Here is a 12,386-nt window from a genome sequence, read left to right as displayed (position 1 = left end):
ACTAGATCAACAATCCCTCGAAAGCTATTGACTTTGGCATTAATGTTGCATGGCAACGAACTGGAACAGCAAAAAAAAAGAAAGATGTTGCTGGACATTTAGCCGGGATTTCAGTCAGCTTTGTCCGAAAATATGTAAATAAAATCCTGGCAAGCGGATTCCGTTTTCCTATCCTCACAAAGGCATTGTTATGTTTGTTTTTAACTGAATTGTTTCCTAGTTAATAATAGTTAATTGGTTTTTGCTAATTGTAGTATAATATTTTGTAGATATATAGAGTGCTGTATAAGTAATGAAGCTACTTGACCAATTATTTAATGATTCTCAAATTATTTAATAAGTTAGGGTATTCCAGTGTTCGTCCTTTGATTGTGTGCATTCCGCTGGCCCTTTTTTTAGCTTCTCCATCTTCTTCGCACTCTGGCTTTTTCTAATTTCCCCCAAGCCCCGTCCTCCCGTACCGACAACCGTTCCCGTTCCGCTTTTTGCACCATTTCCGCTGCGGTGGTCCTGGATCCTGAGTCCTGCAGCCTGTAGCCTGTAGCCTGTAGCCTTTTGGATGCTGCCTGCTCTTGGCATGTGCCATCATGGCTCATGTCCGTCCGAATGTGTTGGCATTTTTATGTTTTATGCAACTGACAAACGTAAAAACGACTCCCATGTGCTGGCTGCTCCTTTTTTTCATAGCTCTTAATTCTATCTCTGCTCGCAAAAAAAAAGGCTGGCAGATAAAAGGAAACCAAATGCAATTTATTATGCGCTCTGTTGATCTTTTGGGCCAACTACTACTACAGCTGGCTCTTTAAAGTGATTAGGCCAGTGCCGTGACTTGATGGATTCGCATGGTTGGCTCCCTTTTCGCTGTTGAGTCATGCCTCCTTGGGGATTCATTATTCGGTTATTAATGGTTTCTCTCTGCTGCCTCTGAATTATGATAGATTCGCAGATTATTCAGTCACAGTACTAATATGTCATTCTGCCTGGCACCGTGTTAATCAACGCTGCACGAGATTAATGAGATACTCATCGCTCGGCAATTGCGATTGGGCGAATCTTTAATATTTAAAGCCAATCGGACTAAGCGCCTGTTTAAACCAATTTTTGCAGGACGTGTCAACAAGATAATGAACTTTTGTTGTGCACTTTTGGGAGGCGTACATACATGTGAAAACCTATGCATGCATATGTAATGTTTTCAGTTTGTGGTGTTTGGTCGTATGTAATAAGCTGCAAGCGATGCACGCAGCCAGCAGCTTAGCACCACTGAGCACACACACAAGGCACTGAGAGAAATAAGGGGCTACTTATGAAATACCTATACTTAGTCTTATATTAAAGTATGCGATCAAAGGAGAGCTTCTTTGGCTTGCAGTTGAAGACTTATTACTATGCCAAAGTTATGCAAAGTTAACTGACATTTCCCAACACTTGTTCTCAGTGTACCAGCACAAAGTCACACACATACCGAGCATTCTCGATGCATTTTCCGAAGCGGACAAAGCCTGAGCGAACGGGAGGAAAACGAGCTTGTCGTAGGTCCTTGTTGATTAATAACGTGCACATGGCGCACGTGTTTTTGTGGATGGCCAAGAGGAAAAGCCTTTTTGCATAACACAGACATACTCACACACAGTCAAACGGGTAATCCCCTGCATCGGTATGCGTGGTGCATAGAGTTTCAGAGCGAGGGAGACGGACAGAGAAATGCGCATTGACAATAAATTAACATCGATTGACATGGCTAGAATGGAATAATGCAAGAGTAGGGGTCTGCAGCCCGAAAAAGTGTGCCACAGAACAGAATGTGTTGTGTAAACAGCTAAACCTGGCACACCCACCTCGCCCATTTCGATGATGTGGCTGGGTGGTGCGAAATATGCTGCCCATTATCCTGTATCCTGGGACTCCAGGACTCCGTTCACCGCCAACCCAGATGCCTGTGCTTAAGTACGTGCATATAATTTCCAACGCTACGTTGTCGTACTCGAGCTGTCAATATCAGTTGCTTACATGGGAATTTATTGGTGACAGCTCACATAATACATAATGCATGCCACCCGCAGCTGTCAACTGCTAGAAAATGGGGGTTCTTAGCCGATAGACATTGAAATTTATTGAGACTGTGTGTGCTCGCCAGCGCCAAACCAGCAGCCGCAAATGAGTTTATGGCTATGGCTTGCTCCTATCTGGCAGATGCAGAAAAATCTGACTTTTTAATGCCAAGACAGGATATGTGAAAGGGGTAGCAGATAAGCAGCAGCACAAAGCGACCGACATGCCTTGTGTCTTGCATTCATTACTCAATGTCGTGCTGCTGCTTTCGGCCAACATACGAGTATACAAATGATGCTGCATTATTTCACATAACATAATTCCCAAAGTAAACCAAATGAGTCCCAGTCCCAGGAATACCATCCCAAACACAACATCAGTAATCCGAGGACATGGGGCCAAACGCAAACGCTTATCCAAGGGGCAGGATGGCTGTATGGCTCCTTTTTATGAGACATCTCTGCTCTGCTGTCTGTTTTGTTGGTTATTGCGCATACGCCGCGTTGTTGCTGGCAAGCCGGAATGTCTATTGAATTAAACGGCCAAAGCACGAGCCACTAGAGGTGGCCTATTTGGCTAGCATTTAGCCTGTAATGTGATACTCTGTTACGGCATTCCCTTGCTAAATCAGCAAAGGAGTCGTTTTAATAAAGAGCTCGTTTCCTGAAGGTTCTTAATTGAAAACTCACTGCACTGTACCTACATCCGTTCATATTAAATGCAGTTCGTTTAGTTTATTCTACTGTATTTTAGTTAAATTGAATAATTCATTACTAGAAGCATCTTTTCCAAATATTTAATAACCCATATGAGTTAGTTGCGCAATCAAGGGACTTTACTTTGCTGCTATTTACTTAGCAATGCAAACTTCGGGCCAAAGTTGCCATATCACCTTGCACAACAATAGGAATCCAGCCACCACATGCAGCCACAATAACCGAATCGAGAATATCTGGAAAGAAGGTTGCCCGTCGCATACAAATGCGTAGAGCAAGGCAATATGGTGGGAAAATGGGTGGTTGTGGGTGGGAAAAGTGAGACTGGGTGGCATAACATTTGGCTGGCAGGCGAAAAGTCATTGTCAAAGTTGAAGACGAGGACGCGAAATGTGAGGAAAATACTAGGGTGTTGTTTGGTGGGGTTTGGAAATGGCGACGATGATGATGATGGGGGCGTTGTCGCCATTTTGTTTCTCTGTTTGTCTCAAACGCTATGCGCATTGTATTTCGAGATGTGAGAATGTTGAGAGAGAGGACTGCCTTCATGCATTATGTATGCCAATAAATTCGCTTAACTTTACGACAATTTGTAGCTGCAAACCCTGCCATAAAATTCACTTGCTTTAAATTCAGATTACGAGAGGCCTGGCGGTAAGGGGGGCAAAAATGTGCGGGGCAAAGGGATATGGATCTACGCTTTAAGCCATAATTTGATTTCGTCCCCGGCCAGAAATGAGCACAAATTGGTTTTGGCCCTAAGTATCTTTGATGTGGCTGCATACATTTCAGCGATTATCCCCGAATTTGATTAGACCTCCTCATCTCCAGGCCTTCAGTTCTCTCTTTGATTGTTATTGTTACGGGATGTGCTTCAATTAGAGCACCGGTTCGTGCACCACAACTGCACTCGAAGCACCTCACAACTCAAATTGCAAACCAGCTGAGGGTGAATGCCGGATTGGGCTGGCTTGGCTTGGCTTGCTCGGCATCTCCGTTCAAAAGGCCGCCAGCATTTTGAATTGCAAATCCTGGTCGAAGAATGGTGAACGGCAGCCGCTCCTCCTTTCTGAGTACACAGACCAGGTGGAGGAGTGGTCGCCTCAATTATGTTGCTCTCACTGGACCTGGAACCCAAAACTGGCTGCCTGACTGACAGACTGACTGACTGGGAGACTGACTGACAGACGAAGAAAGAGGCGGCTAGAACTGACAGAGAGGAAGGAGATGGATAGATGGACGGATGGATGGATGCGTCTTGGGCAGGTCCTGTTCGAGAAACTGTTGCCTGGTGGATGGAAGAACGTTCAAATGTCTGCGTTGCTCTGCCTGGCAAACAAATTAAAAGTATCAAGTATTGTGTACACAAAAAAGAAAGCAGTGTGCTCTTTCTAAAATTTAAAAAAAAAAAGAAAAGAAAATTGTTGTATTGTATTTATTATAACAGAAAATACACATTTTAGCTTTTGATTTTATTTTGATTCTTATATTTTGTCTACTTGCTCATTTAAGTCAACCAATAACTTCTTTGTATTTTCTTTAGATAACGATGTGCAAACTATATTTTTTATTATTTATTTTAGCTTGAAATACCGCGCAGCTCACTCTGTTCACATAAATTATTATCCGCAAATCCCCAAAGATTTCTGGGACATTTTCTTGCCGTACACTCGTGAAGGCCTGCCATCTTGGAGTCTCCTTTAACTGCCATTTGTCGTTTGTCAGGCCTCTCGGCGGAGGGGAAACGGATGAGGATGGGGATGGGGATGGGGATGAGGATGAGGATGCGGCTCTCTTCCTGCCGGCAATTTGACTTGTAACCGCACTCTTGAGTGTTGCATGCTTTTAGGCGCAACGTGGGGCGAGTTTGTTGAACCTGACAGGAGTTCTTCATGTTATTTTCGCTTTGCCCTTCTTGGCCTGGGTCAAGCAACTGGCACTGCCATGAATAATTCAGCATTGGAATTCCTTGCCAGCTGCTTCCTTACTTACATTTTTTTGGGGCGTGGCACAGCAGCTGGCAAGTTAATTACATTTGCTGTTACGTGCTGCTGGCGATGATTGCATTTCCGAGCAGCTGCATCCTCTTTGTTGCCTCGATGCGAATGTGGTTGCAGTGGTGGGTGCATTCAACTCCATCCCCTTGAATATTTATTTCGATTGCCATGTTTACATAGCATGTGGCAAGGTTAAGAGGTCGCTGCATGGCGTTGCGGTCTCTCAATCAATCAGTGTCACAATATGAGCTTGATTAAATGGACAACATTATGTCAATTGAAACGCTTGTCAAAGCATTCAATTTTCATGTTAATTGCACCCCCGCCAAGCGAAGAACAAAGTTGCCAGCAAAATGTCCTCCCCGCCATCTGTGGCACGTAGTTCAGGTGTTGCACATGCATGGCCACGCATATTGATTGTGCCACTAATCAGCAGCACTTGTTCGACTCCTTTTCCAGCTGCAGGTCAAGGTGATACTCACAGCTTAGGGAAGTGACTTAAATGTGTACTTATATCTACATTTAATTTCTTTTTCTGCTTGCATCTGCAAAAGTTATTCCAGCGTTCGCTAAATAAATTCCCTAGCAATCAGCTTAGGCAACAATTATGTGCAGCTCATCGCACAGGCGATCGCAGCTTGCAACCCATCCGCCCACTTGTAGCAAGCGTTTTCAGAAAACCTCTTTCGGTTTCCGTTCCACATTTTGCGACGTCGCTTTTCTTGCCATTTTCTAAGCTTTCGCAATTCACTGAGCAAGAACTGTTCGGGCCACGCCCACAAGCATTGTCGCGCGTCTAAGGGGCTAAAAACCCATGAGTTGCATTAAAATGTTAATGATGTGCAACGGTGATGTGGGCGCGGCTGAATAAGTTGGAGCAGATGCAGTCAGTCAAGTTTCCAAAGTTCCCTGCCACCCAGCCGCACAGTAAGCACATGTGTGTGTGCCTGTGCTTGAGCTTCACTTCGTTTGCTTCCTTCGACGGCTCCAAGTCCTTTTCTAGCATCAGCACATTAAGCCTGATATGGTTGCAGCAGCTCCTCTGGCGAAGCCCCTCTCTGCTCGTGCAATTAAAATGCAGAAACTTTACGCAAGATCCTGGCATGTCCTGCAGTGAGAAAATACTCCTACGACTGATAACTTTTCGACTGATATATTAGTAGCTCAGGAAATGTTATTAATTTTATACAGTTGAAAACTGGTAAAAGTCCAGGGAATACACAACTACCTTGCTTTCGGCTTTGACCTAATTGAAAGTTAAATATTTATGCGCCTGGCGCCTTGGTGGCTCTTTCAAAAATCGTGCCAATTTAAATATATAATTTGGTTTTACCAACTTTAGAGTAACATTTTTTTGCGCAGTGCAAGTGCAGCTTTTAGCAGCAGTTTATGGCTTGGATAAGGCTCAGCTCTTCTGGGTCCTGCCAAGTGGCTGTAATGAAAATGTTGCCTTATTAGCCCGCAAAATGTTTCACCGGAACAGCGACTTCATATGCAAATTACTTTAGGGACCCCAAATAATGTCAGTATATCTAGCTAATTTCACCCATATTTCCCTCTTTGCCGTGCTGATCAATTTCGATTAGGCAAAAAAGGACTCGAAAAAGGATTAATTATGTCATAAGCTGCAGGCAGAGCAGCCTCCTTTGCAATTAGCATAAGTAACAAATAATCCGGAACCTGGAAACTCTTTTCCAACCGCCTCCCAAATGAATTGTGGGCTTGACGTTGCGAGCCCAAAGCTCATTTATTAATTGCCAGCCGCAAAAGTAGGTTTAACAAAAAATAATAAAAAAAACAGAAAAAAAAAACTGAAAGGATGGTAGCCGCCGCTTTAAATATAAAAATTATTATTTATGGAGGCACATGGCCGGGTTGTTCCGCAGCTAACAGAGATTTACTTTTCCGTCGGCTAATGCTGATGATGCGGCTTTTAATTTATTTGTGCGAGAACTGCGCAGAAAAAAAAAATGTTATAAAAAATGTGAAGATGGGTGAGGAAAAGCGCCAGTAGGGAAAATACAAAAAGACTGAGGAAAGCCTGGGTGCGGCTATTGATTTTTCCTTCTCTTGATGAGCTGGAACTTTTGCCTTGCCATCTCAATAACGATGATGGTGAAGATGATGATGATGATGGTGGTGGTTGCGGTGTCCAAGCCAAACGCCTCACTGCGTTTTGTCGCGTTGGCAAATTTTTGGTTACTCCCAACCGGGGAGTTCGAGAATTTGTGTCACTTGAACATGGAAAAATCATTAAAGCCGTGCTGGAGGAAAAAATGCTCGTAAATAAATCTCCGACGGCTGATAAAATGGCCCAAAAAAACACCAGAGGGAAATACAAATTGGCTTGTGTCCGCCGGATCCGTGTCCGCATCCTGGAAAGGTAACGCGATAAAGAGCGCCACATAAAAAAAGGAGTCGCAAATTAAGCAAAAGTCGCGATTTCACCGCTGACAGACTTGAGCTTGATAAATGTGCAGTTCTTGCAGGATTTTCCCGCATTTCCCGATTTTCACGCCGCAATGCAGCTGCCAATTAAGTGTCAAATTATGCCAGCGGCATTGGGCGGGCGTGGCCTTGCACAATGCAAGTGCAACAAAAGGCTTTTCTCCTTCGCTGAAGAGTTGAGCAGATAGCGGAGGAAAAGCCGAACAACAATAAACAACAATTGTTAGCCTCAGCAAGGCCACGACACAATTTTCATTGTAATATATTTGTATGAGCGTACGTATGCGCGTTTGTTTGCGAGTAAAAGTTGTGAAAACTCTTCAGAGGCATTCAAAGGCAACAACATCACGCTGTTTTGCCAAAAACTTTTTCAATTTGCTGCTGAGGAAAAGGGAAAGAGATGAGCAAAATCCAGTGTTGCTCATTTGTTGCATTTAAAAAGCAATTATTTGCAATAAACAAAAAATGCAAAGAAATGCGAATAAGTACATATGCAGAAAGCAAACTTTAATGTTTCATGATTAAAGGGCATCATTATTATCTTTGACCATTTAAAGCATTTTTAATGATGTTTGTTTAAAGTGGATGTCCTTGTTAATCCTTTAATGACAGACCCAAAAATGTATGTATGCGTTCTAACGAGTATTTGTGTAGTTTATGAACCCTTTGCCATCCTATAAATGAAGTGCTTTTCCCCCACCAACTACATGTAAATGGGCAATTGCAAAATAATAAGCTCGGAAGGGGTAAAATAGAAAATAAAATACTAACCAGCTCAAAAACTTGTCTATCTATGTATCTGGCAAAGTTCTATCCGGTCCAGAAAAAGGACGAGGAGAAAACTCGAAAGGAAAACAAAAGAGTAACGAAACGAATTTTCAATTTCGTTGTCTAAATAAAGCCGTAAGTTATCTTCCAGCTGGAAAATTGAGTTTCCCCGAGTTGAGCTGAGTCGGCTTTTCTCCCCGCCCCCTGCACGCCTTTTCCACTTTTACCCCGTAGGCCAAAGTTGCAAGTGCATGTAAATAAATTAGGACTCCCCCAGAGATTCCACTCCTGGCAATTATTGAGCAATGCCAATGCTCGGAAAAACAAAGCCGAGAACTCTGGGATTTACTAGGGCTATCAATTTTCCTGGGATTGTGGTTTCTTTTCCTGCTCTTTTCCGCCCATCCGCTTTCCCTTTTGGCCCAGACAAACTTTGGCCATTTCCTGCAGAAATACCCATGCAAATGTTTAGCAGGCCACTTGGCTCTCAAAATGTAGCATTCACAATGCGAAATTTTATGAGAGAACACAGGGTCAATGCGGTTACGTAAAATGGTTGGTGAGTGGGGAGTGAGTGGTGCCAAGTGGAAAATCCCCAACGACGCTGAAAACCAAAACTTGCCCTGGCCAAGGATTTTTCCAAATGTTTTGCAGCAACTCGGTCAACTCAAGTCACGCACTTTGCGAACATTGTCAAATCGACAATTTACTCGTTAGCAGAACTTTTGCTACGAAGAGAAACTTGGCCAAAAAAAACAGCAACTCGGCCCAAATTGAAAGCTTCTTTTATTTAGTTTTGAAATTTATTTGCGAAATAAAATCGCACAGGATTTGGCCCGGATTTGTTGGGGATAAACGAATGGCATGTGGGTGGATTGTTTCTGAGTCTGTTTTATGTTGGCCATATACTCCAACAGCATTCACGAGCATTAATTATGTTGAATGGCCAAGAATGCGAGTGGAAAGTTGTTCGGGGCCATGACAACTGGTGTGTAGTGCTTGTGAAAATGTCAAAACATTGCACTTGCCTTGTTGCTTATGCGTGAAACGTGCCTGCCAGCCATTCTGAACTCCACTTTTCCACTTTTCCGCTTTTCCGCAAATTCCTTTATGGTTCTTCCTCCTTTTCTCATAGTTGACTGACACAATTTTCGCTCATTACGGAAACTGCAAAGGTTGCTCGGTGCGTTGTCTTATTTTCTCATTTCGCTAGCCAAGTTTTTGCCACCCGCAACACTCCCGAGAAGTTTTTAAATGCTTTATTGAAACAATTTCCGTTTTATGGAAATGCTCGCCCAGCTAGCGGGAATATTTCATTTTCGCTGTCATATATCAAAATGGTGTCAAGCATACGCCATGTTGGCCGGCCAAAAGGAGCTGCAGCGGCAAAAGGCATCAGCTGGCAGCAAATGCAAATTTAATGCGGCGTACAGAGTGGAAAAGCATATCCCATTCCGCATTTTCGGAGCCTGGCAGCAGGTGGTCCCGATGAAATGACATCATTTAAATTCATGCATGACCCACATTGCACCTCAGAGGACGATGCAGCTGCATCTGCTTTCTGGCTTTTGCACCATCAGCCCATCTGGCCAGCAGCCCAACGCAGCAGCCGTGGCTCCTTGGCGTTCGCCTCGTGTTTTATTAACAAAGCAATTTATTGCATAAATTCACATTGCACTTGGTCGTTTGGTTGGCCACAGTTGCCACAGTGGCCCCCAGCTCCAATCGATCCCCTGCATTTCGGGGCAAAAAGTTGTTGTCCATAATCGCTTAAATGTGGCGTTGAAGTTCGTTCGTTCGTCCATGAAACTGCAACTTTTGCAGGACTTCATTTAAGACCCACGAGTTGTGTTGTGTGGCACGAGCACGGTCTGTTTAGTCATGTGGAGGCTGCCACTCGCCACTTTCTACTTATAGTCGTGCCCCATTTGGCTGACTGCTAATTGCTGCATAAATCAAGCGGCAAAACAGCACGGGCCTGCAGAATGAAAAGTGGTAGAGAAAGCGCGCTGAGAAGAACGCTTTAAATAAACTCGGCCAGAACGAAAGTGTTGCAAGCGGCGGCACAAGCGCCGCTTTTCTCCATTTTTATTCCGCATGCTTTATGGCCACTTGGACTGCTCCTATCCCACATACTGCATCATCAGCCACCCAACCACCGCCCACTAGACCATCCAGCACCCGCTGGAGGGATATTTATGAGTGCTTATGGTCAAGCGTTTGCTTGCCAACTGTCCTGCACAGGATGATATATGCTGCGGTGTGGGTTTGCATGCGCAACGCTGCGTATACGCAATGCACAAATATTTTAATTAAATTTCAAACGAAACGAGAGGATATGAAACGAAAACGGTAGCGAAAATGAAAATGTATTTTGCAGCGAAAATGTTTGTGTTTTTTTTGGGAATGTGCTTGAGGATATTTGGGGATAATATGGGATGCCCGGATTTTATTCAACTCTCCCATTTGCATTGCATAGGTAAACAATATTTGGCAATGAATTTAAGCTGCAAATATTTCTCTATCAAAGGGAACAAACAAGAAATCAGAAATATACAAATTATTTTTAAGCAACTGAGAGTTAATGATTTATTTTTCCTTTCTTTCTTTTTTTGCTCTGAAATTATTTTGAAATATTGATCTAATGGGTATGCCCAAAGTCCCAAGTCCTATAAGCTAACAGCTTCCACGTTTGTTTTTAAATTCCCATATTTGTTGAAAAGTCGGCCCCCGGGTTGTATGCTTTCAATTTTTCGTTTATGAATGGCGTGGAGTTGGGCCACAATTTATTTGTAAATCCCCGCCGACTCAATGGAAACAAATGCTCCAAGCTCTGCTGGGAAATTAAATTTGTGCCGAAATAAGAAGAAATTTCAATTCTCTGTCATCGGAAAATTAATTGCTAAACCCCCGGCCACAATCACTCAATTTGAGCTCATTCCCATTACTCACGCTCGTTGTCGGCCTTGTCTATATAATGCATGTGGGGTTGAAATTATGGGGTCCGGGGGTCAACAAGTGTCGCTGGCTGCGGACTGGCTGGCCAACTGCCAATTTCTTTATAGGGCATTTCATAACGCGTGAAGAAATTCAATTAAGTTTGCTGCTGCTGCTGCCTCTGTCTGCCACACTGTGCTTCTGCTTCCATTTTGGCCACTGTTTTTATGGCCCAAATAAGCGACAAACAAAATTAAAGTCAATAAACAAGAGCTGGCGTCTGCGGCCGGGAATTGTCTCTGCCATTCAGTTGGCCGACGGCCGTCTCTGGCCAATTGGTTTCGGTCACAGTTGTTGTGGTACTCTGTGTCCTCCTCCTGCCGCCTCCTGCCACAGTTGTGTGGGGTTTTGTACTTGTTTTGGTGCGAGAAAACCGCAAAAACACCGTCACAGTCGAGGCTACGACAGACAATAGGCCACATGAAATGTGTTCCCCGAAGGCCGGAGGGCATGACCCAAGGGTCTGGATTCATTTTAGCATCTCAAAAGCGAATCTAAAGCAACTCAAGGACACGGGGGTCGTGCATAATTTTCAATGGGAATAGCTGTCATTTGTTGCGCCCAAAAGTGGGCTTTGTTATGGAGAAATGTGTAATGGGTCACGTGGTTGGGGGAGGGGAATGTTTTCTTCTGCGACACAACATAAACTCAAAGTACTTGAGAAACGATCCGTCTTCAGAATGATTAATATTAAGTGAACTGATGTTTTAGGACAGCAAGTAATCTGATTCCCGCGCCTATTTCCATTGCAGATACACGAAGATCTAGAGAAAGATCCGGACTATTCTGGCTCCGGCTTTGGACCCGATGACGAGGACGCCGAACCCGACCAGCACTCGCACAGTTCGCACAACACGCGCATCTCGCAGAGCAGCAACTCCGGCATAAACAGTAAGCATAACTCGAACGAGAACTACGGCAAGAACAGCAAGAACAGCAACAGCGACCTCATCTCGAGTAGATTCAACAACAATAATAATCACAATCAGATCGACAACAGCCAGAATATCAATCTCAATCCCAATAATAACCATCAAACGAATAGTGGCACAATCATTGGTAGTAGCACCACAGCGAACAATAATAATAACCACAATATCAACATCAACAGCCAGAACGGCATCATCAGTGGCAGTGGTAGTGATATCGGTGGCCATAGCACTGGCATTAACTCAATCGGTAAAGATCAAGCTAGTCATGTAAATGCAACACTCGTTGGTGTAACTTCCACACCCGCCACCACTATTTCTACTCCTTCTCCTTCAACTTCAACCAACACACCACTACCACTTTCCACAACAGAAACAGATACAGATACAGATACAGTACCAGTTAGGGCAACAGCCATAGAGGATAGAGTATTGGCTAAGGATCGATCGCGTTTAGTTGGTAGTAGCAATGGTAGCAA

General features: G+C 43.8%; 1 protein-coding gene across 5 annotated transcripts in view; it reads left to right on the top strand.

Moving 5' to 3' along the window:
- Window positions 1-12,386, top strand: part of LOC117136752 (syndecan) — a 96,610-nt gene that overhangs the window by 79,866 nt on the left and 4,358 nt on the right. For 3 of the 5 annotated variants that reach the window (XM_033297788.1, XM_033297786.1, XM_033297787.1), the window contains exon 4: window positions 11,731-11,869. In XM_033297788.1, coding sequence (XP_033153679.1) covers window positions 11,731-11,869 — 139 coding nt within the window. Of the gene's footprint in view, window positions 1-11,730; window positions 12,158-12,386 lie in introns of all 5 variants that reach the window. The other 2 variants (XM_033297784.1, XM_033297785.1) reach the window with 1 other exon arrangement.

This window comes from Drosophila mauritiana, chromosome 2R (genome assembly GCF_004382145.1).
Source record: "Drosophila mauritiana strain mau12 chromosome 2R, ASM438214v1, whole genome shotgun sequence".
NCBI lineage: Eukaryota > Metazoa > Arthropoda > Insecta > Diptera > Drosophilidae > Drosophila > Drosophila mauritiana.
This window is presented reverse-complemented; position numbering and strand designations above follow the sequence as displayed.